A 21,095-nucleotide genomic window follows, 5' to 3' on the forward strand; every position below is an offset into this window, starting at 1 on the left:
AACGAATAATACGTCCAAAGACTTATTGGGACGGCGCCTCTGCCAGCAGCGGCTATGCCTAGGCCGTCACGAGGCCCTGTCGGTCGACGGCGACGGCGACAAGAGCCACCCTGCGGAGATCTTACGAGCTGAAGATACTGATACTTTATTCGTATGCGCCAGGGGTCGTTGCGCTGGGTACCGTACTACCGGGTATGCTGGGTACTATGTACTGCGCCACTCTGCAAGTCCGATCTCAATCGCTTGGTGCGCATCGTGCGCGGGGTGCTCTTTTGCTGATATGGTGGAGCAGTACAACGGCGACGCTGGAAGCTACTCGGGGCCGAAAGCCCACATCCACCCACACCCCCGATGTGCACGGCCGTGACCACCAGCCACCAGTGGCGATCCATGCGAGAGCGATCTTCTGGTGGCGACATGCACGTCAATGAATGGCGCCAGTCGGCTGGTTGTTGAAGCACACAATGCACGTCGAAAGCGCCGACCCACACTCTCCTACTCGTCCTTTGCCGCCGTCGCAGCTCGCTGTCGCCTGTTGACACTGCGTGGTCGCGAGTCTCGTTCGACGAAGCGCGCGTGCGACCACCTGCGCTACCAACTCGTTGCAGCGGCCGGTGGCTGCGTCCGTCCGCGGCCCTGTCTGTGGCGCCAAATCGGGTTGACAACACTTTTTTTTAAATGATCCCACGACTTTTTTAATGTGCGCCTATCCGGATGAGTGGAGCAAGGCGATTAAAAGAAAGAAAAAGAAAGTAAAAGAATTGGACGGAATTAAAAAAGAAAAAGGCAGTGTCGAGCCAGTTTGCATTACGTCATTGACACGACGGGGGTGGATTCAGTACAACCCACCGTACGCTTTCTCGGAAGGGTGAGTCACGTCGCGCGCCGCTCATGTGGCACCGCCCAGTTTTGCAATCGACGCTTTGAGCCGTAAATCTAGCCGTCGCCATGCGCGTCAATGAACGCCTTCTTGGTGTCTTCGCCCTCGCCGCGGTCGGCACGAGCCAGTTTTACACGGGCGAAGGCACGACGTATGGGCCGCCCGATGGTGGCGACAGCGCGTTTACCGGCAACTGCGCGCTCATGAAGCCGCTCGACCTCGCGCCTCGCTTCCACGCAGCCATGAACAACTTCCAGTGGAGCACCGGCATTCATTGTGGTCGGTGCGTTGAAGTCCAGTGCATTGATCCGCGCTGCACGTCCCAAGAGAAGGTGCTCGGCCAGATCACCGATCGGTGCCCCGAGTGCCAGTTTGGCGACCTCGACATGTCGTTGCCCATGTTCAACAAGGCCACCGGCCTCAACACGGACCGGCCCAAGATCAAGTGGCAGTTTGTCAACTGCCCCGTCGCGGGCGGCGTCCAAGTGTGCGCCAAGAGCGGCAGTTCCAAGTACTGGCTGTACATCCAAGCCTCGAACGCTCTCAATGGCGTCGCCAAGATGAAGATCAACGGCGGTGACGCCCCGTCGTTCGACTCGGCGTACTATTTCAAGAGCCAAGTGCTCAACGTCGAGCTCTCCGACACCACGGTCGACATGACGTCGCACTCGGGGGAGACGATCAGCACCAAAGTGTCGCTCCAGGCCGACCAGTGCACGCAGATCCCGCAGCAGTTTACCGTCGGCGTCGTGCCAGGCCCGCCGGTGCCGCCGCCGAGCCCGTCACCTAGCCCGTCACCTAGTCCTAGCCCTAGTCCGAGCCCATCGACGAGCCAGCCGCCTACCCCGTCGACGTCGGCACCGACCACCGAGGCGCCGACAACAACGACACCGGCGCCAACGACCTCGGGTACGCCGACCCCACAACGGGAGCTCCCACGACGGGAGCTCCCACAACGGGAACTCCCGAGGCTACAACGGCCGCACTCACGACAGTCGTAGCCACGACGACGGTGACACCAACAACCGAACTGCCGTTGGAAACCCTTCCGGCCGTCAACCCGTCGACGCCCGTTGCAACGTCGGCGCCCATCGTTGCGCGCAAAACCGACGCTGTCGAAGTTTCGGTGCAGGCGTCGGCAGGCGCCGGTGCGGACGTCACGAGCTACCTCGTGGCGGGCGCCGGTTTCTTGGTGGTCGTCGCGGCGGCAGTCCTTGTCCTCGTCGTCAAGCGATCGCGCCGCAAGTACATGCAAGAGAAGGAGTCGGATGCGTCGTTCGACGGCCCCATCATGCGCTACGGCCAATCGGAGACGTCGCAGGCGAATGTCGCGATCCTCTAAGGTCGCCGTAGTGTCTAGTCGTCGTTCGTGTCGTGCTGAAATGCTCAACAGAGTTGTGTTCTATGTGCCCACGCACATCTCTGTCCATGGCATCACGATCAACGACAAGCAGACCTATATCACCGCGTAGCAGTCGTTGTAGTCGTAAGCTTTCGCTCCATTTACGTCTCTCGACTTCACCGATTGACTTCACCGATTGCTCAACTAACATCAGCCCGACCTGGGCGTTCCACCCAGAGCCTCACAGCAGGTTCGGAAAAGTACTCGACGATTCAAACAGGTTTGTCACCCGCGTGCGACCTCATCGCGGTCGGGTGGTCCAGGTATAGGAACCCGCGCGCGACCTTATGAGATCGGCAAATTGGCTCCACCACGGATCTCACTGTACCCGGCCCGCGACCGACGACCGAGTGCTAGCGCTTTTACTAGTAGCTCCATGCATGCTGACATAGTGCCACGTATGCAACATACTAGTATTTGATTGGAGCTTGCAGACTTGCTTTCAACGCAAACATGCTCGATTGATCGATGCAGTGGTGCTGTTTAGTCCCGTCCTTGGTTCCGAGAGCTAGTTTTTGAATGCTTGAATGCGCGTGCATGTGTTGGGAGCCAGGCTCACCGTAGCCGAGATGACGTCGCCCCCAAACGATGTGAGCTCGATCTCCGTCGATGCGAGCGACACTTCGGACGACGCTTGGCCGAGCGCGACAAAGTAGAAGGCGCTGCCTAGGAGCGACGTCGGTTGTTTCATGACCCGCAGACTCTGAACGCCGCTGATCGTGTTGGACGGCTGCAGTGCGAGCCAGTAGCGCGAACTGCCGACCTTGGTGCAGATGTGAACGCCACCGACGGGAGCGCACGGCACGAACGCCCAGACGATCTGCGGCGCGCCCGTCAAGAGGCCACCGGTGACCTTCTGGAAGAGGCTGTCGAGCATGTCGACGTCGCGGGGGCCGCAGGTCGGACACGAGTCGGTGATTTGCGCGACGACGGGCAAGTTCGATTCGCAAAGTCGGTCGACGCACTGGATTTGCACGCAGCGCCCGCAGTTAGCCCCGGACGCCCACAAGGCCGACGGGATCGCGACCCGGTTTGTGTTGGCGATCGGCAGCCAGCTCATGAGGTTACAGTTGCCAGCGCCCACGGAGCTCGCTTCGTACGACGTGCCTTTCCCTGCAAACGACTGGGCCGCTGTCGATGCGATACCAAGCGCCACGAGCAGCACCGTCGAGTGATAAAGCATGCGGGCTCGTGCCGTCGCAAGTGAAACTGAGCCTGTTGTGGCGACAATCAAGACCGTCAAGCCCAGTGTCGTAGGACCAGGAACGGTGTTGCCGCTTTGCACAGTCTCCAGAGAAGGAGATGCGACATCGACGCGTGGTCCCAATGCCATCACGTTCGACCGATCCCACGTGGGACCATACTGTCGTTCTCGACACCTCCAGTGGTCGCTAATGCGACGGTCGACCGGTACGGCCGTGCGACAACGGTCTCTGTCGTGCGTTGGACTCGAGAGTACTCTAGGTTGGACTCTTGTGTAGAGAGAGGTGGCGAACTGAGAGGCATCGCGCTCGTTGTCGAGGTTGAAGCTGGTTCCCGCGGAATATTAATTGTGTCGGTCAATTATGTATTGTGGCAGGTCTGTCTAAGCCAATCAGGCACCGCGGCGTGTGAAATCACGCGATTTGATTGGGTCCTGAAATTGCCCTCGGGCCCTGGCCAACCAAACCACTGGCAACGAGGCCAAGGTCGTTCATATCCCGATATCTTTGGAAGCAAGATCATGGACGTGAGCTTCCCGCGCGGCAAGAAGCCGTCGGTCGACGACGCCTCCAAGAAGCGCAAGAAGCCCGAAGACTCGGACGTCCTCTTCGGCAAGAAGGACCATGCGGCAACCACCGACGCGCCGTCCAAGAAGAAGGTCCACAAGCACAAGAAGACCGAGGACGTCCCGGCCGCGCGCGCCGAGAAGGCCGCGGCCGCGCACTGCATCACATTCAAGAACCTCAAGGCCGGCACGCTAATCATGGGCGTGATTCGCCAGGTCAACGAGGCCGACCTCGTGGTCTCGCTCCAAACAACCTCAGCGGCTTCGTCGCGCTCAAGGAAACCTCGGACGAATTGCACAAGGTCGTCAAGCCCGAGGGCGGTGAGCTCGCGGCCCGCTTCTACGTCGGTCAGTTTGTCTCTGCGGTTGTGCTCAAGTGCTCCAAGGAAGAGAAGGGCAAGCGCATTGAACTCTCGCTCCGCGTCTCGCTCATCAACGCCAACTTGAGCGCCCAGCACATTGCGAAGGGCGCGTCCCTCTACGCGAGCGTCCAGAGCGTCGAAGACCACGGCGCGATCATGAACCTCGGCGTCCGCGGCTACACAGGCTTCGTGCCCAAGAAGGATCTGCACGCGCCGGACGCGCTCCCGGAGCTCGTGCCCGGCCAGGTCTTCTTCTGCGCCGTCAACTTGGTCAACGAACACACGCACACGGCGACACTCACGACCGAGAAGGCGGTCGTCGTCAAGACGGTCACTCGTGGCGACTCGTATACCATGTCGACGCTCTCGTTGGGCATGCTCTTGAACGTGCGTATCGACGAAGTGCTTGCCAACGGGCTGCGCGTCAACTTTCTCACGTTTTTCAACGGGTCGGTCGAGTACAACCACATGAGCAACCCGTGCCAGAAGAACTGGGCCGATGCGTTTAGCAAGGGCATGAAGGGCCGTGCGCGCATCACCGCGATTGACGCGCTGAACAAGACGATCGTGCTCTCGATGGCGCCGCACATTGTGCATCTGCAGACGCCCGAGTTTGCCGAGAACATTGGCGACATCATTGAGAGCTGCGCGATCCATCGCATTGACGCGGGCATCGGCATGCTCGTGAGCCTCGGCGGCCTCACGACCACGGACAAGCTCTCGTGGAAGGACTTCCGCCCGGCCTTTGCGCACATCTCGCGCTGCGCCGACTTCCGCGTCGAGAAGCTCGAGAAGCACTTCAAGCTCGACCAAGTGCTGCCCGGCCGCGTCGTCGGCTACTCGCTCTTCGACAGCGTCGTCAACGTGACGCTCGCGCCCGCCGCGCTCAACAAGGCGGCGCTCCGCCTCTCCGACCTCGCGGCTGGCACGGTCGTGAAAGGCAAGGTGGTCAGCGTCGAGTCGTGGGGCATCCTTGTTGACATTTGCGACGGCATCCGCGGCCTCGTCTCGGCTGCCCACGCGCCGACCGTCGCGCTCAAGAAGACCATGTCCAAGTACAAGGTGGGCCACGCGATCGAGTGCCGCGTCCTCAGCGTCGACGTGCCCGCGAAGAAGGTGCACCTGACGCTCAAGAAGGGCCTCGTGAGCTCGGAGCTGCCGCCGCTCACGTCGTACCAGATGGCGACGCCCGGCACGATGGCGCACGGCTTCATCACCAAGGTGGCCGAGTTTGGTCTCGTCGTTGGCTTCTACAACGGCGTGCACGGTCTCGTCCCGGCCGCGACACTCTTCAAGGCCGGCGTCGAGGACATTGCCGCGGCCTACACCACGGGCCAGGTGGTCAAGGCTTGCGTCGCCCGCTGCGACCCGATCAAGATGCGCATGACGTTGACGTTCGATACGACGTCGACCGTGACGCGTGCGACGGCGTCCGGCGTCGCCACGTCGTCGTCGGAACTCCCGGCCGGCGCCATCGTCGACGTCAAGGTCATTGAAGTGGACGAGAGCTTTGTGCGCGTCCAGACCAACGACGGCCTCGAAGGCGTCGTCGCCAACGCCCACTTGACCGACTTTCCTCGCGCGATCCCGGCGTCCGTGTCGGTCGACGACACGTTCTCGTGCATGGTGCTCTTCCAGGCCAAGGACGGTCTCCTCCACTTGACCAAGAAGCCGCTGCTTCTGGCGGCCAAGGAACAGAAGACGATGCCGTCGCGCTTTGCCGATGTGACGGAAGGCATGGCGGTCACGGGGTTTGTGCGCGAGATCCGCCCGTTTGGCGTCTTTGTGAGCTTCCTCAACAACCTCCAGGCGCTCGCGCCCATCGCGTTCCTCACCGACCGCTTTGTCAGCAGCGCCGACGGTCTTTTTGAGATTGGCGACACGGTGCACTGCTTTGTCGAGAAGGTCCACACCGAGAAGCAGCAGTTTATGCTCGACTTTCGCACGTGCGACAAGCCCCGCGTGGACGCCGACTATGCGCCGGCGCTCTTCGCAGAGCACGCGTTGTCGCACGGCGCCGCGCAGCCGTGGAAGGCGCACCACGTTGGCCATACCGAGGCCGCCGAGTTCGTCTCGGCCAAGGCGTACGGTCATGTGTGCTCGCTCGACGACGAGACGACGGTCATTGTCACGGAGACGGACGGCCTCGACTGGAAGGAGAACCAAAAGGTCAACGTCCGCCTGATCGACTACGACTTTGAAAAGCAAGTGTTCTTCGCGACCGCGTCCTCGGCGCTCGTCAAGGCCGGCGAGAAGAAGGCCCGCAAGAAGGCGCTGCGGCTCGAGGCCAACGCGGTCGTCGACGCGACGATTCTGCTCACGCGCGACGAGTACGCAGTTGTCGCCGTCGATTCGACGGTCGCTGTCTTGCAGGTCGCGTCGTTCTTTAGCCCGTCGTCGTCCTGTGCGTCGCTGCAGCTCGAGGCCGGCCAGGTGCACGCGTGCCGCGTCGCCGGGCACGTCCAGCAAAACCCGTTCGACGACCTCGCCGTCCTCGTCCTGCTAGCGTCCGAGAAGAAGGCGACCAAGACCAAGGCCAAGAAGACGGACCACGAACACTTGCCCAAGTACGCGGGCTCGGATCTCGTCCTTGGCGGCCTCGTCACGGGCCGCATCGTCGGTATCAAGGAAGACACGATGGAGCTCAAGATCAAGTGCTCCAAGAGCGCGGGCAAGGTCAACGCGTTCGTGTCGCTCGTCGACGTCGACAGCAACGGCGCCGGCGCGCACCCGTTTGATGCGTTCTCGACCAACACGGTCGTCACCGGCCGCATCGTAAGCATGGTCGAGAAGGGCGCCAACCAGCGCAAGCCCGTAGGCCCCGAGAACGTGGCCAACTTCCGCTCGCTCAACGTCTCGCTGCGGTCGGGCGACCAGTCGGGCGACGTTGCGGCCCGCGCCGACTGGGCGGGCGCCGGCCTCGAAGCCCTTGAAGCCGGTGAGATGATCCCGGGTGTCGTCGTCGAGACGGCCAAGGACGGTGTCATGATCCGCCTCAGCGCGCGCGTGGTCGGTTTTGCCACGTGCTCGAGCTCTCCTCGGACATTAAGGTCCTCGAGACGTTTACGCAGTCGTTTGCGGTCGGTACGCGCGTCAACTGCCGCGTCCTGTCGCTGGACGTCGAGAAGAAGCACATTGATCTCAGCTGCCTCGCGGCCGCGCGCGCGACGAACGTCGGCGACGTGGTCCTCGGCCGCATCAACACGAACGTCAAGGCCCTCGCGGCGCCGTCGATCATGGTGCAGCTCGGTGCCCACGCCTTTGGCCGCGTCTGCGTCACCGAAGTCGTCGACACGCCGTCGTCGCTCCCGTTGGCGACGCTCGAACACGGCGCGTTTGTCCGCGCGGTCGTGCTCTCGAACGACAAGCACGTGGTGGAGCTGTCGCTCAAGCCGTCGGCGGTCGCGGACCCGGCGTCGTACGTCGCGTTGGATGCGGCGCTGGCGGCCAAGGTCCCGGCGCTCGGCGACCTCGTCACGGGCTACGTCGCGACCGTCGGGTCGGGCGGCTGCTTTGTGCGCTCGCACCGCTCGCGCACGGCGCGTGTCCTGTTGCGCGAGCTCAGCGACGATTTCGTCAAGGAGCCCGCCAAGATGTTCCCTGCCGGTACGCTCGTGGTGGGCCGCGTGACCAAGGTCGAGAACGACAAGGTCGAATTGAGTCTCAAGGCGTCGGTGGTCACGGAAGGCGCGGGCGGTGCGTCGTCGGTGACGCTCGAGTCGCTCAGCGTCGGCATGAACGTCAAGGGCACGATCTCGAGCGTTCAAACTTACGGCGTGTTTATCAAGATCGAGAACTCGACGCTCAGCGGCCTCTGCCATATCTCGGAAGTCGCCGACTCGAAGGTCAAGTCGCTCGACGGCGTCTTCTCGGCCGGCGACTACGTCAAGGCCAAGGTGCTCAAGATCGAGAACCGCCGCATCTCGCTCGGCTTGAAGCCGTCGTACTTCGCGGACGACGAGAGCTCGTCCAGCGAAGACGAGTCGTCGGACGACGAGGACGACGAAGAGGAGAAGGAAGACGTGGACATGGAAGCGGCCGACAGCGACGACGATGAGGACGAAGAAGAGGAGAAGGAAGACGTGGACATGGAAGCGGCCGACAGCGACAACGATGAGGATGAGGATGAGGACGCCGAGGATGAGGACGAAGCGCCCAAGGCGGCCCCGTACGCGGACTTTGCCTGGGACGGCTTCTCGATCGAAAAGAGCAACAAGCCCGCGGACGACGACGACGACGACGACGAGGCGAACGCGACGGACGCGGTCTCCAAGGCCAAGGCCAAGCGCATGAAGAAAGCGGCCAAGGAGAACGAAGACATGTATGTCGCGTACCGCGAGCGCGCGCTCGCGGCCGGCGAGACGGTGCCCGAGTCGGCCGACGACTTCGAGCGTCTCCTCGCGGTCTCGCCGCTCAACTCGTTCCTTTGGATCCAGTACATGGCGTTCCACGTGTCGATGACGGACATTGCCGCGGCCCGTGACGTGGCGGTCCGTGCGACGACCAAGGTGACGTTCCGCGAAGCCCAGGAGAAGCTCAACGTGTGGGTCGCGTACCTCAACTTGGAGCACGACCACGGCGACGAGAGCTCGTTCGGGCGCGTCTTCAACTCTGCGCTCCGCGCCAACAACCCCAAGCACATGTACCTCAAGCTCATCGAGCTCTACGTGCGCCACGAGCAAGCGGACGATGTCCACGCGTCGCTCAAGACGATGCAGAAGAAGTTCAACACGAGCGCCAAGGTGTGGCTCCGCTCGTGCGAGTGGGCGATGCAGGAAGGCACGCCGGACGTGGCGCGCAAGGTGCTCCAGCGCTCGATGCAGTCGCTCCCCAAGCACAAGCACCTCAAGGTCCTCACCAAGTTTGCCTTGATGCAGTACGACTATGGCGAGATGGAGCACGGCCGGTCGATGTTTGAGCAAATCCTGAGCAACTACGCCAAGAAGATGGACCTCTGGAACGTGTACCTCGACCGCGAAATCAAGTTTGGCGAGCTCGCGAGCACCCGCCTCCTCTTCGAGCGCGTCGTCTCGATGGCCCTCTCGGCCAAGAAGATGAAGGCCATCTTCAAGAAGTACCTCACGTTCGAGATGGACCACGGCGACGAGGCCGGCGTCGCGCACGTCAAGGAGCTCGCGGCGGCGTACGTCGAGTCGTCGTCGGCGTAAGCCCAAGTACTATTTACCACGCGTGGGGCGACGACCGTGGATGCAATCGAGATAGATAGAAGAGACTGTACTCGACCCAACCGGGTTGCTCAATATATAGATGTATATGAAGATGAATCGCTAGAGTTCAATGTGCCGGCGCCTGTTGGGATGCACCGTCGACGATGGAGGTGGGGGTGTCGACGCAGGTGGGTTCGATGAGGGTGATTGCGTGCCCATGCTTCCCGCGGCTTGGCGCGCTCAGAGGTGCGTTGCGGGCGAGTATCGGCGGCCTGCGGTCTGTTACTACGCGCTGGTGGCGTCTGGTCGTGCGTAAGCGTGTCGGTTGTGCGCATGGGCTGCGATGTCTCGGCGTTGCGGAGTGCGCGAGGTCGGTACATGGGCTGCTCGTCTTGAGGCACGTAACCCTTGCGCACCTTGATCTCTTTCCGAAAGGTGCCATCAGGCCGCTGGCTGGATGGGATGATGACGTCGCCAGATGCAGTCTCGACGGCGCCGATCGGCAGTTGCCGGGCACGCTGCTGCAACGACGTTGGCGCGGGCTTTTCCTCCTCTTCGTCGTCGCGTTTGGCTTCTGGCGACGCCTTCTCTTCGTTCGCCAACGAGATGCTGCCAATACCCGCGGTGAGGTCGGAGACGGCGCTGGCTGGTGGAGCACGCGTGCTAGGCTCGCGTCGACCGCGCGGTCGGTACACAGGCTGCTCGTCTTGAGGGACATAGCCCTTGCGGATCCGGATCTCCTTGCGCACAGAGCCGTCCGCGCGTCGGCTCTCGGGCACGACGACCGAGCCATCGTCCTTTGCTACGGCGCCGAGCGGCAGACGACGCGCTTCCATCTTGGCTGCCTTCTAAAAATGCAGGCCATTGGTGGAAACTCTATCAAATATTGACCAATGCGTGCGCAATCAAGAACACCCTCTTTGGATGAAAGAACGCAACTCGATGTGCGGTAGGATTATCAAAAGTGTAACATTTGCGAATAAAATGGCGTGTGAATAGTCCATTAGGAGTGGATCAATGACGTGGCAGCGGGATATGCAAAGCTTTTCCTCTCGAGCCTTCGGCTCATACCGATCGCCTTGGCATGGGCCCACCAGTACATGTAAGTGGTATAATACATAGAGGTCCGGAATACTTTTATTATATACGTGTGGGATGGAGGAAGTGCTACCTAGTGTAGTCGGGCAGCGACAAACTGCCTACAACTCGTCCGAGTGCGTCGGCTCCTCTTCCGTGGGCTCGGGCGTCTTGGGTTCCTCGTCCGAGCTCGTCGTGGGCTCGTCGTCCTTCTTGGCCTCGTCGCCCTCGGCCGGCTTGGCCTCCTCCGTCGGCTTGGGCGTCGGCTTGGGCTTCTTGGCCAAGGTGGCCACGACCTTCTTGATGCCCGAAATCTTCTTGAGCACGTGCGCCGAGGTAAAGACGGGTTCGTCGTGCTTGGCGATCGCGTCCTGGGCGGCCTGCTGCTCCTTGAGCCAGTCCTTGAGCTCCGACACCTTGGCGAGAACATCGTCGCGCTCGTCGGCCGTCACCTGCGGCTTCGCATCGACCCACTGCGCCATGAGGTCGATCGTCGAGATGGCATACTGCTGCGCCTTGGCGACCGCTTCCGGCAACGCCGTGAGCTCCGAAACGCGGAAGACCATGTCATCGAGCTGCTTGCGCATGCCGCTGAGGCGCTCGTTGTACGCCTTGGCGTCCAGGTCGTCGCCGTCCTCGTAGAGCCACTCTTCCGTGGCGTCGACGGCCGCGCTCAGCGTCTCGCGCTGCTCCGTCGTCGTGACCTTTTCCAGCACATCGTCGTGCGACGAGAGGTACTCCCGCGACTCGTACACGAACGCCTCGAGGCGGTTCTTGGCCTCGGCGTTGGCCTTGCGGATGTTGTCGACCTTGTCCATCTCGGCCAGCATCGCGATCGACTCCTTCTTGTCACGGAAGGTCATGGGCAGAATGGCCATGCCGGCTTCCGGGCGGTGCGCCGCGTCCGACCGCACCACCGTCAGCGTCACGCGGTGGACCTTGGTCTTCTTGATCATTTCCGGGACTTCGTCGTTCTCGGGCGTCGTCTTGTCGTCGTCCTTGTCGTCGTCGGCACTGCTGCTGCTGCTATCGTCGGCCTTCTTGGCCGCCTTCTTCGTTGGCGCGGGCACTTCAATCTCCTCTTCCAACGTCGCCTCGGCCTTGACAATGGACGCCAAGCCGCTCGCATCGAGGTTGAAGCTCAGCGTCACCTTGGGCTCGCCGAGCTTCTTGTCCTCCATCTTCTTGGCGAACGCCTCAATGCCCGTAATGTTGTAGCGCGAAATGATCGACGAGACGCCAAGCGGCAGTGCCGACGGCTTGTCATACCGAAACGTGCACGAGACGTCGTCGGCGTGCGAGAACGACACCGACTTCTTCACGTTGAGCTTCTGGCGCTCGCCAAAGAGAGCCGCGCGCTTGACCCAGTGCTTGGCCTCCGGGTGGTCGTCGTCCGCGGCGTGCGACGCGAGGTCCACAAGGCGGACGCCGACCGGAAACGAGGCAATGTCCGTCATGCCCACATGGCGCACGCGGAACGACGTGCTGAGGTTCGCAGCGTTGAAGGCCGCGCCGAGCGCCATGGCTTCGTCGCCGTTGAGGCGCTTGCCGAGGTCCCGCTGCACAAACGCCTGCAAGAGTGCTTGGATCTTGGGAATGCGCACGCCGCCGCCAATGATCTCGACCGCGCTCAAGTCGCCGACCGTCAAGCCGGCTTGGTCGAGCGCCGACTTGACGGGATCGAGCACGCGGGCAAAGAGGTCGGCCGCAATCTCCTCGAGCTCAGCACGCGAGGCGTGGCCCTTGTAGTCCAAGTCGGCGTGCAGGCTCGGGACGATGACGGGAATCGCTTCGTTGGCGCTGAGCACAATCTTGGTCTTGCGCGCCGCGGCACGGAGCTTGGCCATCGCGCGCGGGATCTTGCGCACGTCGTCGCCGTTCGTAAGCTTGGCGTTGAACTCGTTCGCAAACTTTTCCGCGAGGCGCAAGTCAAATTGCGCGCCGCCGAGCGTCTCGTCCCACGCTTTCGCGAGCACGTCAAACTCGACGATCGTCTTGTTCTTCTTGAAGCCGTCGGGCACGACGCGCGTCTTGTACTCGACGATGCTCACCTGCAGCGACGTCGAGCCCATGTTGTAGAGCATGATGCGCTCCGGCGTGTTGGGCTCGGGCGCCTCGTAGTCGACGCCGTGGTGCAACGCTGCGGCCGTGTTTTCGTCAATCAGCGACAAGACGCGGATACCGGCAATCTCGGCGGCGTCAATGATCGCTTGGCGCTGCGGCTCGGCAAAGTACATGGGCACCGTGATGACCCAGTCCTTCACGGGCCCTTCGGCAAAGTCGTTGGTGATCTGCTTGGCGTGGCCAAAGACCATGGCCGCGAGCTCCTCGGCGTGGAACGTGTGCTCGCTGCTGTGCTGGAGCGCAACCGAGCCACGCGTAAGGTTCTTGGTCAGCGTGTACGGAAAGTACTCGTTCTCGGTCAAGCTCGACACGAGCGGGTGGTCGACCGTCGCACCGAGGAAGCGCCGGATCTGCGAGTAGGCCACTTGCGGGCGGCGCACCTCAATGTTCATCGCATCCGCGCCGTACACGCGCTCGTCGCCGTTGAACGACACGATCGTCTCGGTCTTGCGCTTGCTGTGCACGTTGGTCACAATCTCAAAGGGCCGGCCGGGCTTGACCAGCGCGATCTTGAAGAACTCGCCGCCAAAGTCGACGCCGGCGACCGAGGCCGAGACCGTCGCGACGAGCGCCGCCAGCAGCAGCGGCAGGAGGTGGCTCAGGCGCATCTTACTCCTAGCCCACGTCTCGCAAAATGGCTCTGAAACGCCCAAGTGGCGAGTAGACGGCCACGTGTTCTGCTCATTGCCATCTCCATACTAAACAGAAGTGTCGCGACACGAACGCATTCGATTGGCTGAAATCCAAATTGCGTGGACGAATCAGAGGCGCTGCACGGCCGTATCCGGACGCGCGGCGAGCCGGATAGAAGGCTCTGGAATCTTTTTGACCCAGGATACCGGTACGCTGACGCGGCCACGTATCGGCTCAAAGTGGCACGTGGCAGTCGTCGGGCGCGAAGGACAATGCTATGGTCGAGATGCAACCATCGCCATGCGCTAGCCAACGGCGCAGATATGGCTCTTGACGGCGAAGGCCATCGAAGGTGGATGTGGATATGCGATGCATTGGCGTGCGTGGATGGCAGGTGCCATTCGAAGAAGCGCCCAGCCACGTGTACAGTCGAAGTGGCGCTGTAGAACCGACAAACCATTCGTCACCTCTCCTTTGCACGCCTGCGATGGCGACTCTGGTGGTCGAGGAAGCTGCTAGCATCGCCATCGCATTGTTCAAGCCTCCAAAAGAGAGGTGATGACTTGCACGTCGGTTCAACCGTGGCATAGCGCTTCTTCGAATGGCGCTGCGGACTTCAAGTCCCTACATCGCAGCCGCCCCAGCACCAATTCTCTGCGCTGGCGGTCACGCCACCGTGCATCCACGTGGCATCCTACGGCTGCGACGTGGCTCGGGTGGGTTGAACTTGTGGGAGCAGGTGCCAACTGCAAGTCGACCAATGGATGACGCTGAGGAGGACTGAATGAATATATGAAGTAGAGTTAGAGCTTGCTCAAATGCTGGGTGTGGTTGATCTGCCGCAAGCACGTTTGGACGAGCTTGGAGGCGTCGATGGCCGTGCCCCACGAGCAGCAAATGCCGGATCCGCCGTGGCCTACGCAGCATGAGATGATGCGAAGAAGAGTCAGTGTAGCACACACCGTAGTTGTGGACGATGTAGCCGCCGTGCGCCGACGCCTCGGTCTCGACTCGCGCGCCGCCGCGCCGCTTCGGGCGATGGCCCGTGCGCACACCGAGAACCCGCGCGTGCTCAAGCGACGGTAGAATCGCCTTGCACTTGGCCAAGATCGTCTCGGTCACGTGGTCCTCGACGACCAAGTCCCACTGGTTGTCTTCGCTCGTGCCGCCGCAAATGAGGTCGCCGTTCGGGCGCGGAATCATGTACGCGCCCGAGTCCATATCGAGGATCGCCGCACGCACCCACGGCGCGTGCACGCGCACGACTTGGCCCTTGCACGGATACATGGCCTTGTCGTAGACATGCGCGGCGAGGCCGGTGCAGTTGACCACGATCGTGTCGGGCGTGGCGAGCGCGTGGAGGTCGGCGACGCATTCACGCCGGATATCAATGCCCCGCCGGCGCAGCTCGGCGTTGAGCCACGCGAGGTAGACGTCCATGGCCGCGATCGGTGCGTCGTACATCTGAAAGTGGCGGAACTTGTCGCTGAGCTCGGGCACGCCGGCGCGCCGCAGTAGCGCGTTGGCGCTCGACGGCGTCTCCCACTCGTCATAGCTCGTGCAAGCGTTCTTGGCGTCGACGTTTGTCTCGAGCGGGCGCTCGCTCACGGTGAAGCTTGGTACGACATGGATGCCCGTCTCGGGGTGGTCCCTGCCCATATTCTGTGAGCCTCCAGAAGAGATGCATAGCTCATAGAATGTACATACCGCGAGAGCTGCGTGAGCTTGTACAACGTCGTTGCGCACCACCCGACGGCCGTCGGGTTGGCCTCCATCTCGTACGGCGGGCTAATGCAGCGTCAGCAGTGTGCTCAAGGCGACAGGCGCGCGTACCTTTCCCAGAGAGCGCCGGCGACGCAGGACACGGTGTCTTCGGACGCATCTTTCGTGAGCACGACGATGGAGCTTGACGGAACACCATCGAGCGAGAGCTGCAGGGCAGTCGTGAGCCCGACGACGCCAGCGCCAACAACCACGATGCGACCCTTCATTTTTCAAACTGACCGTTGCAGCCAGCGCAAATAACACAGTGTTAGGATGCGCATCGAACCCCATCGATCACGGGGCTTTGCAGCTCTCAGCCGCCACCTGCGCGAAGCAAGGGCCACCATCTGCATCTTCCGGCGCCAGCACCTTCGGCGGATTACACCCCATGCGAGCAGAATGTAGGTCTGTTAACTTGAAGCACTGCTGAGGGTTATAACACTTGACAAAGTGGTTCTTGCCGCGTATCTAACAGCGTGGCGGTTCGAGATGGCGTCGTTGGCGACGGAGCTGCGCTCGATCAAGGGCAAGCTCGAGAAGGCCTTGGCCGTCGAGCCCGACCCGTTCAAGTGGACGAGCGACGTGTACGAAAAGGTACCTCCGCAAAGCGCGCCAATCGTGCGAGGGCGCCGACTAGGTGAGCACGCTTCTCGATGACGCGCTGGAGAACGACTTGGGCGACCCGCGCGACCGCGATGGCATTGGCGCGACGACGATCGTTCAGGCCGCGCACAATGCGTGCATCGTGTACGAGCGCCACCAGATCAAGCTGGTTCTTGCGCGCGCGCCGGTGCGACAACCAGCCTCTCCCGCCTATAATGCGACGACGTGTATCGATAGAGCGCCGACGTCGTGCGCCTCTGCAACGGAAGCAAGTCATTGGCGACGAGTGCTTGCGCATCCTCAACGGGCTCAACGCGATGAGCTCCCAGACGTTTAGCGACGCGGTCGTGTGCCCGGAGCTCAACGGCCCGATCCTCGACAACCCGCGCATCGACACCATGACGCGCGATATGCGCGCCCGCATCATCAAGGTGCGATCGTGACGGCGGTCGCATAGTAGAAACAGCGATCTGCTACTAGATTCGCATGGCGTATCGGCGCATTGATGGCCTTGGTCGGCTCGAGGAAGGGCTGCGCATGACGGCGGAAGCGACGCGGGACTTTGCCACTCTCGAGGCCAAAGTGGTGAGCGAGATCGAGTCGCGGCAGCGCGCCGAGGCCGACGCGCGCAACAATATGGATCGCACGTCGTCGGAGCGCAACTCGGCCGTCTTCATCACGTAGTGTCGCGTGCTCTTGGGCGGTATCAAACGTGCGGTGTAGGATGCAAGCCCAACGCAGCAGTCGCAAGAACTTGGCCGCGCGCAAGCCCAAGGAATCCGGGACGAGCCTTGACTCGCTGGATCTGCAACACCTCTTGGCGTCGCAGCTCGAGCACACAACGACAGCGTCAACGGCGCCTGTAGCTGGCATTCCCGAGGAGGACCGTGGCCGCGAAGTGGAGGCGTTCGCGCAGTCCCTCTTCATGGACGACGAGGCCGATGCCGGCGGCAACCCGATGCCAATGCCAATGGACACAACGCCGGTGGCCATTGATGGCAAGAAGGAGCTGCCGTCCAAGCTCCGGGCCAAGCGTGAGGAGCGAGAGCGCGAGCGGCGCAACAAGCTGCTCCGAAAAGCCGGTGAGCCCGACGACGACTCTAGCAGCAAGCACACCACCAAGATGGTCGATCTCAATGCCTCGTCCAGCAAGGTACACCACGTCTCATCCCCCTGTCGCTTTCGACGCATGGAGCTGTAGGCCAAAGACAAGATTCTGCATGGCCGGCGCTCCAAGCAATACAAGTACGTACATGCATAGCACGCGTTCATCGGTCGATAAAATGCGTAGACTGAAAAACGAAGCTGACAAGCGCCGACTCCACGAGGTGAGCAAGGCGCGGGCCGACGTCGAAGAAGGCGACGACGACACGGACGACGAGAAGGTCCGGCGGGCCGAAGCACGCAAGTTTCTAATGAAGTACGACGGCGACATTTGGGCGGCAACCAAAACGGGCAAACTCGACGTGCTCCAAAAGTACTTTCTCATCGAGTCGCCTGCCAAGTGCGTCGCCCCTTGTTACTGTACACGTCACTCACTACATAGCGACGGTGTAGACTGCTTGTATTGCACAACCGTGACGTGGACGAAGGCCGCCGGACACTACTGCACACGGCCTGCTGGTGCGATGCGCGGGCTTGTAAGAATGCGTGCGAGCGGTGTAGGTGGGGCCATGTGGCCGTGGTCGAGTACCTCTTGCGAATGGGCGCCGACGTCGACGCCGTCGACAGCGTACGAACCGACAACGGCGTTGTGATCGACGCTCCGACGACGGCTAGGTGCTGAGCAAAACGACGCCGCTCATCGAGGCAGCGCGCGCCGGGCGACTCGACGTCGTCAAACTTCTTTTGAGCGAGGGCGCTTGCGTGAGCCACCAAGACTTTCACGTGTGTCATCATCCACAAAGATCGTAGTCGGAGATGACATTTTGAGGATCATTAGGGCGACACACCGCTGCACTGGGCGGCCCGTCGGGGCTGGAACAGCCTCGTCATGCACATGGTCCGCTTCACGGAGCAAGCGACGCCCGGCAGTGTCCAGCGCCTTCTCTCGATTGAGGTTGACACGCTTACCGCTTGGTATACTTCAATGCTGGGAATGCGTAGAACTACCACGGGTACATCTGCGTCGAGGTCGCACCAACGTTGTACTTGGCGGATGTGATTCGGAAAGAGTTCGCGTTCGTCATGGCCGCGTCCCGGGACCAGCGGCGCGCGACGCGGCAGCACGGCCTCACGCGCATGCGACGCGCGTCCATGCACATAGTGGCGCCCAAGAGTCTGCAACATTCCATGTCGATGCACGACGTGGCGTTTGAAAATGTCATCGACGTCAAGGCCCAAGTGCTCCACGACCTCGCGCAACTCGGTCTCAACCTCAACGCGTACTCGTACTCGCGGGCGTAACCAGCACTTGACACCACGCTACATGAAAGAAACCTCAACTCGACCACCAACTCCGGTAGTTTGCTCCAGCGATGGACTTGGCGACGGCAATTTTGTATTCTGCGCGAGTCGAGATGGAAAAGCATCAACGGGTCATGACCCTTGAAAAGCAACGACCTTAGTACTTCGCGCGGTGTGCAATGCGTTGGTTTCCACGCAGCCAGACCTACTCGCATCACGCCAGCACAACGGTGACTGTTGCCAGCGGCCGAAAAGTGCGCGCCAGTTGCAAGAGCTTTTACGCAACTTATAGTACAGGCTGCGGTTCCGACGCTCATCCAGACGCGTCTAGAGCAATGACGTCGTGCTTCCCGATTGTCTTGGCTGCAAAAGTTCAACTCATTGATGTCTAAGTGCAACAACGAGACCACCCTGCTTGATATCCGAAGACACTGACTAATCCAGAGCAGAACCAGGATGTCATGCCCTTATTTTAGGTCCGTCGATCATTATATTAGGTCCAATATTTGGCTTGGACACGAGCACACTCGATGGCGGCAGCAGGAGAGCCGTCGGGCCGATGGCATCGCTACAAGGCTGCGACCGATGCCTTTCTCGGCTGGCTGCAACGCACGACAGCCAAGAAACATCGGAAGGAGGCCCAGGCGACGGCCGAAGCGTGGACCACGGGCCAAATCTGGGCAGCAGCCATCACCGTCGCCGAGGCAGGCGTCCCAGTCCCGACCGACGTCTCGCGCCACCTGGCGACAAGCATCCGCCTGCGCTGACAGGCTTCCCGGTGCTTGCCGCACGAAGAAGGCCACATCTACTTTCTCAACGTGCTCCGAGCGATTCAGGCGATGCTAACACCGCTCAAACCACCGTCGCTGATACCGACGACGAGGTCTGGTGACGGGCTCTCGAACGTGTTTGAAGCACTGGCTCTGGATGACACGGGCGACGATGCCGCCGCTGACATGCCACCATTTGATGGCACCAAGTTTGTGCCACCTGAAGCTCCGACGCCGGAAGAAGCCGCGCGCGCCGCTCGCCAGGCGCAGCTGGAGGCCGATCGGTTCCACGCCCTCTGTTCCCTTCGGGATGTGTACGGCTTTTGGACGAGGTCGAGGCCGCTTGGACCGCGTTCAAGCACGGCGAGACGTCGCTCGTGGCTGCAACAGCCGTCACCAACCATTGCATCATCGTGGCGCAGTCGCTCTTCTCGGAGCTCACGCTCGAGCTCCCGTACATCGAGTCGATTGAGTGTATTGACGTGCTTCTCGGCGATAGCGATTCGCTGCGGTATCTTGTGTTTCAGCAAGGCTTGCCGCTCTGCGATGCCGTCGAGATCTGCGTGCTCGCGCGCAACATAGCCGCACGTGATGGCCATGCTGCCTCGCTTCCAGTCGCCCAGGCAGCTACGTTATCGGAGAAGGAAGCCATGGAGCTTCACGCGTTCTTCATGAACGAACTCAGCGTTCTGGTGTCGACACGGCACGGCAGGGACCTCATGTTCATTCATTATGCCTTCAAGAGGCCTTATCGCGACGCGACCGGCGACCTCCACTGTGATTCGACCGCATTCGAGGTGCTCTCGAGTCTCTTTGTCGCCAAAGTCGTACCGCGGCTCGCTGTCTCGGTCCGAGCCGACGCACTCAAGCTCGTGCCAGAGATCGTCGGCGTGAGCCCGTTTCTCCCGGTCTTGAAGGTGTACCTCGACAACGACATCGGGATAGCGCCCATGATGCTCGTCTTTGCGACGACATGTCTCGCGCAAGCCATGAGCATCGTGGACGGTCCCGGCTCCGATCATATTACATGCGCCTCGGTCGCTGCGACCACCTCGGCTGCGCTCAAGCAGCAGTTCAAGAGCGTCCTTGTGTGCCGCCAAGGCCGCCGCGCGGAACAAGCAAGCGCGAGCAACAAAGCGGACTCGCAACTCGACGCCTTTCTCGCGACGGTATCGGGGTCGTACCACGCGACGCTCGGTGTTGTGACCAAAGACGCGCAGTTTGCCTCCGACGCCGACCGTGCGCGGTGGTGGCTCAACCCGTACATGGCCGGTCAGTTTCTTCTCGCGGGCGCGACCTTGCTCAATGGGGCCCCGGGGCATTCGCTGCTGAGCACGGCAATGAGCGACAGTCGACTGGTGCTTCACGTCTACAACGCGCTGCGCGTCTGCGGCCACGTTGAACGCGTGCCCGAGTTGGAGAAACTCGTCGACTTTTTCGCCAACGACAAGCGCATGTGGCCGACGGGTCGGCCGACGGCGCCCGGCGCGTTTACGACAAGCTACATGATGACGGACGGTGCGCCATTGGAGACGATGGCGCGGATGACTGCCATTACGAGCGCGCCATTCGAGCGCGCCTCGGCGGCATTCGAGGCGGCCACCGCCTACCGCGAGAAGCGGGATCGTCGCAACAAGCTCCAGAAGGCCCGCGGCACGCCCACGCTGCGCAAGCGCAAGACGACCAACGCAACGTATGTGGACCAGTGTCGTACGTACCGGTACGCCACCCGCGCCGAGCCTCTGCCGCAAGGTGCGAGCCTCCCCAACCTGCGCGAAGTTCGGCGCGTGGTCGACGACGAGTGGCGCCGATTTCTGCACCTCGACTTGATCGCTGTCAACAATATCTTGACCGACTTGGCGACCGACATGCTCGCGATCGTGATCCAGTCGCCACCGCTAAGCATCAACGGCAACCGCGAGGGCTCTCGGCTCGTCAAGAGAAACGTCACGGAGCTCCTTGCAATCTGCGATTTCGGTGTCGGCACGGCGATGCTCCCCGCCATCGCCACCATCCTCGTGGCTGCAAACAGCAAGCTCCGCGATGCCCATCTCGTCCCAATCGATCGATGGGATGATCAAGTGTAGTCGTGCGGGTACGAATTGAAGAAACCCGATCCCTCGCGCTGCTACTGTCCT

At 61.6% G+C, this 21,095-nt stretch overlaps 8 protein-coding genes across 8 annotated transcripts; 4 read left to right on the forward strand and 4 right to left on the reverse strand.

Annotated features, from left to right (window-relative positions):
* Nucleotides 1-948: 948 nt before the first annotated feature.
* SPRG_06284 (hypothetical protein) lies at nt 949-2,415 on the forward strand (the record flags this gene model as incomplete). The annotated part of the gene is made up of 2 exons (XM_012345669.1): nt 949-1,644; nt 1,695-2,415. 2 exons carry the CDS (start codon nt 949-951, stop codon nt 2,220-2,222), a joined length of 1,224 nt encoding a protein of 407 aa, XP_012201059.1. The 3' UTR covers nt 2,223-2,415.
* Nucleotides 2,416-2,790: 375 nt separating this feature from the next.
* Nucleotides 2,791-3,465, reverse strand: SPRG_06285 (hypothetical protein; the record flags this gene model as incomplete). The annotated part of the gene is made up of 1 exon (XM_012345670.1): nt 2,791-3,465. The coding sequence occupies one exon, from the start codon at nt 3,463-3,465 to the stop codon at nt 2,791-2,793; it is 675 nt and encodes a 224-aa protein (XP_012201060.1).
* Nucleotides 3,466-4,005: 540 nt separating this feature from the next.
* On the forward strand, nt 4,006-9,702 carry SPRG_06286 (hypothetical protein; the record flags this gene model as incomplete). Its single annotated transcript, XM_012345671.1, has 3 exons — nt 4,006-4,287; nt 4,329-7,421; nt 7,445-9,702. 3 exons carry the CDS (start codon nt 4,006-4,008, stop codon nt 9,578-9,580), a joined length of 5,511 nt encoding a protein of 1,836 aa, XP_012201061.1. The 3' UTR covers nt 9,581-9,702.
* SPRG_06287 (hypothetical protein) lies at nt 9,701-10,472 on the reverse strand (the record flags this gene model as incomplete). Its single annotated transcript, XM_012345672.1, has 2 exons — nt 9,870-10,472; nt 9,701-9,810 (listed from the first exon to the last, which is right to left on the reverse strand). Exons 1-2 carry the CDS (start codon nt 10,414-10,416, stop codon nt 9,701-9,703), a joined length of 657 nt encoding a protein of 218 aa, XP_012201062.1. The 5' UTR covers nt 10,417-10,472.
* A 229-nt stretch (nt 10,473-10,701) lies between these two features.
* SPRG_06288 (hypothetical protein) lies at nt 10,702-13,471 on the reverse strand. Its single transcript, XM_012345673.1, has one exon. The coding sequence runs from the start codon at nt 13,387-13,389 to the stop codon at nt 10,780-10,782; it is 2,610 nt and encodes an 869-aa protein (XP_012201063.1). The 5' UTR covers nt 13,390-13,471; the 3' UTR covers nt 10,702-10,779.
* A 717-nt stretch (nt 13,472-14,188) lies between these two features.
* SPRG_06289 (hypothetical protein) lies at nt 14,189-15,481 on the reverse strand. Its single transcript, XM_012345674.1, has 4 exons — nt 15,248-15,481; nt 15,122-15,202; nt 14,377-15,065; nt 14,189-14,330 (listed from the first exon to the last, which is right to left on the reverse strand). The coding sequence occupies exons 1-4, from the start codon at nt 15,403-15,405 to the stop codon at nt 14,218-14,220; spliced, it is 1,041 nt and encodes a 346-aa protein (XP_012201064.1). The 5' UTR covers nt 15,406-15,481; the 3' UTR covers nt 14,189-14,217.
* A 186-nt stretch (nt 15,482-15,667) lies between these two features.
* Nucleotides 15,668-18,272, forward strand: SPRG_20131 (hypothetical protein; the record flags this gene model as incomplete). Its single annotated transcript, XM_012345757.1, has 12 exons — nt 15,668-15,772; nt 15,816-15,968; nt 16,021-16,212; nt 16,262-16,461; nt 16,505-16,934; nt 16,983-17,026; nt 17,073-17,285; nt 17,339-17,404; nt 17,447-17,513; nt 17,561-17,668; nt 17,724-17,840; nt 17,888-18,272. The coding sequence occupies 12 exons, from the start codon at nt 15,668-15,670 to the stop codon at nt 18,185-18,187; spliced, it is 1,995 nt and encodes a 664-aa protein (XP_012201147.1). The 3' UTR covers nt 18,188-18,272.
* Nucleotides 18,273-18,717: 445 nt separating this feature from the next.
* Nucleotides 18,718-21,044, forward strand: SPRG_06292 (hypothetical protein; the record flags this gene model as incomplete). The annotated part of the gene is made up of 3 exons (XM_012345675.1): nt 18,718-18,903; nt 18,958-19,269; nt 19,317-21,044. The coding sequence occupies 3 exons, from the start codon at nt 18,718-18,720 to the stop codon at nt 21,042-21,044; spliced, it is 2,226 nt and encodes a 741-aa protein (XP_012201065.1).
* Nucleotides 21,045-21,095: the final 51 nt, after the last annotated feature.

The sequence above is a fragment of the Saprolegnia parasitica genome (assembly GCF_000151545.1).
Source record: "Saprolegnia parasitica CBS 223.65 unplaced genomic scaffold supercont2.24, whole genome shotgun sequence".
NCBI classification, from domain to species: domain Eukaryota; phylum Oomycota; class Saprolegniomycetes; order Saprolegniales; family Saprolegniaceae; genus Saprolegnia; species Saprolegnia parasitica.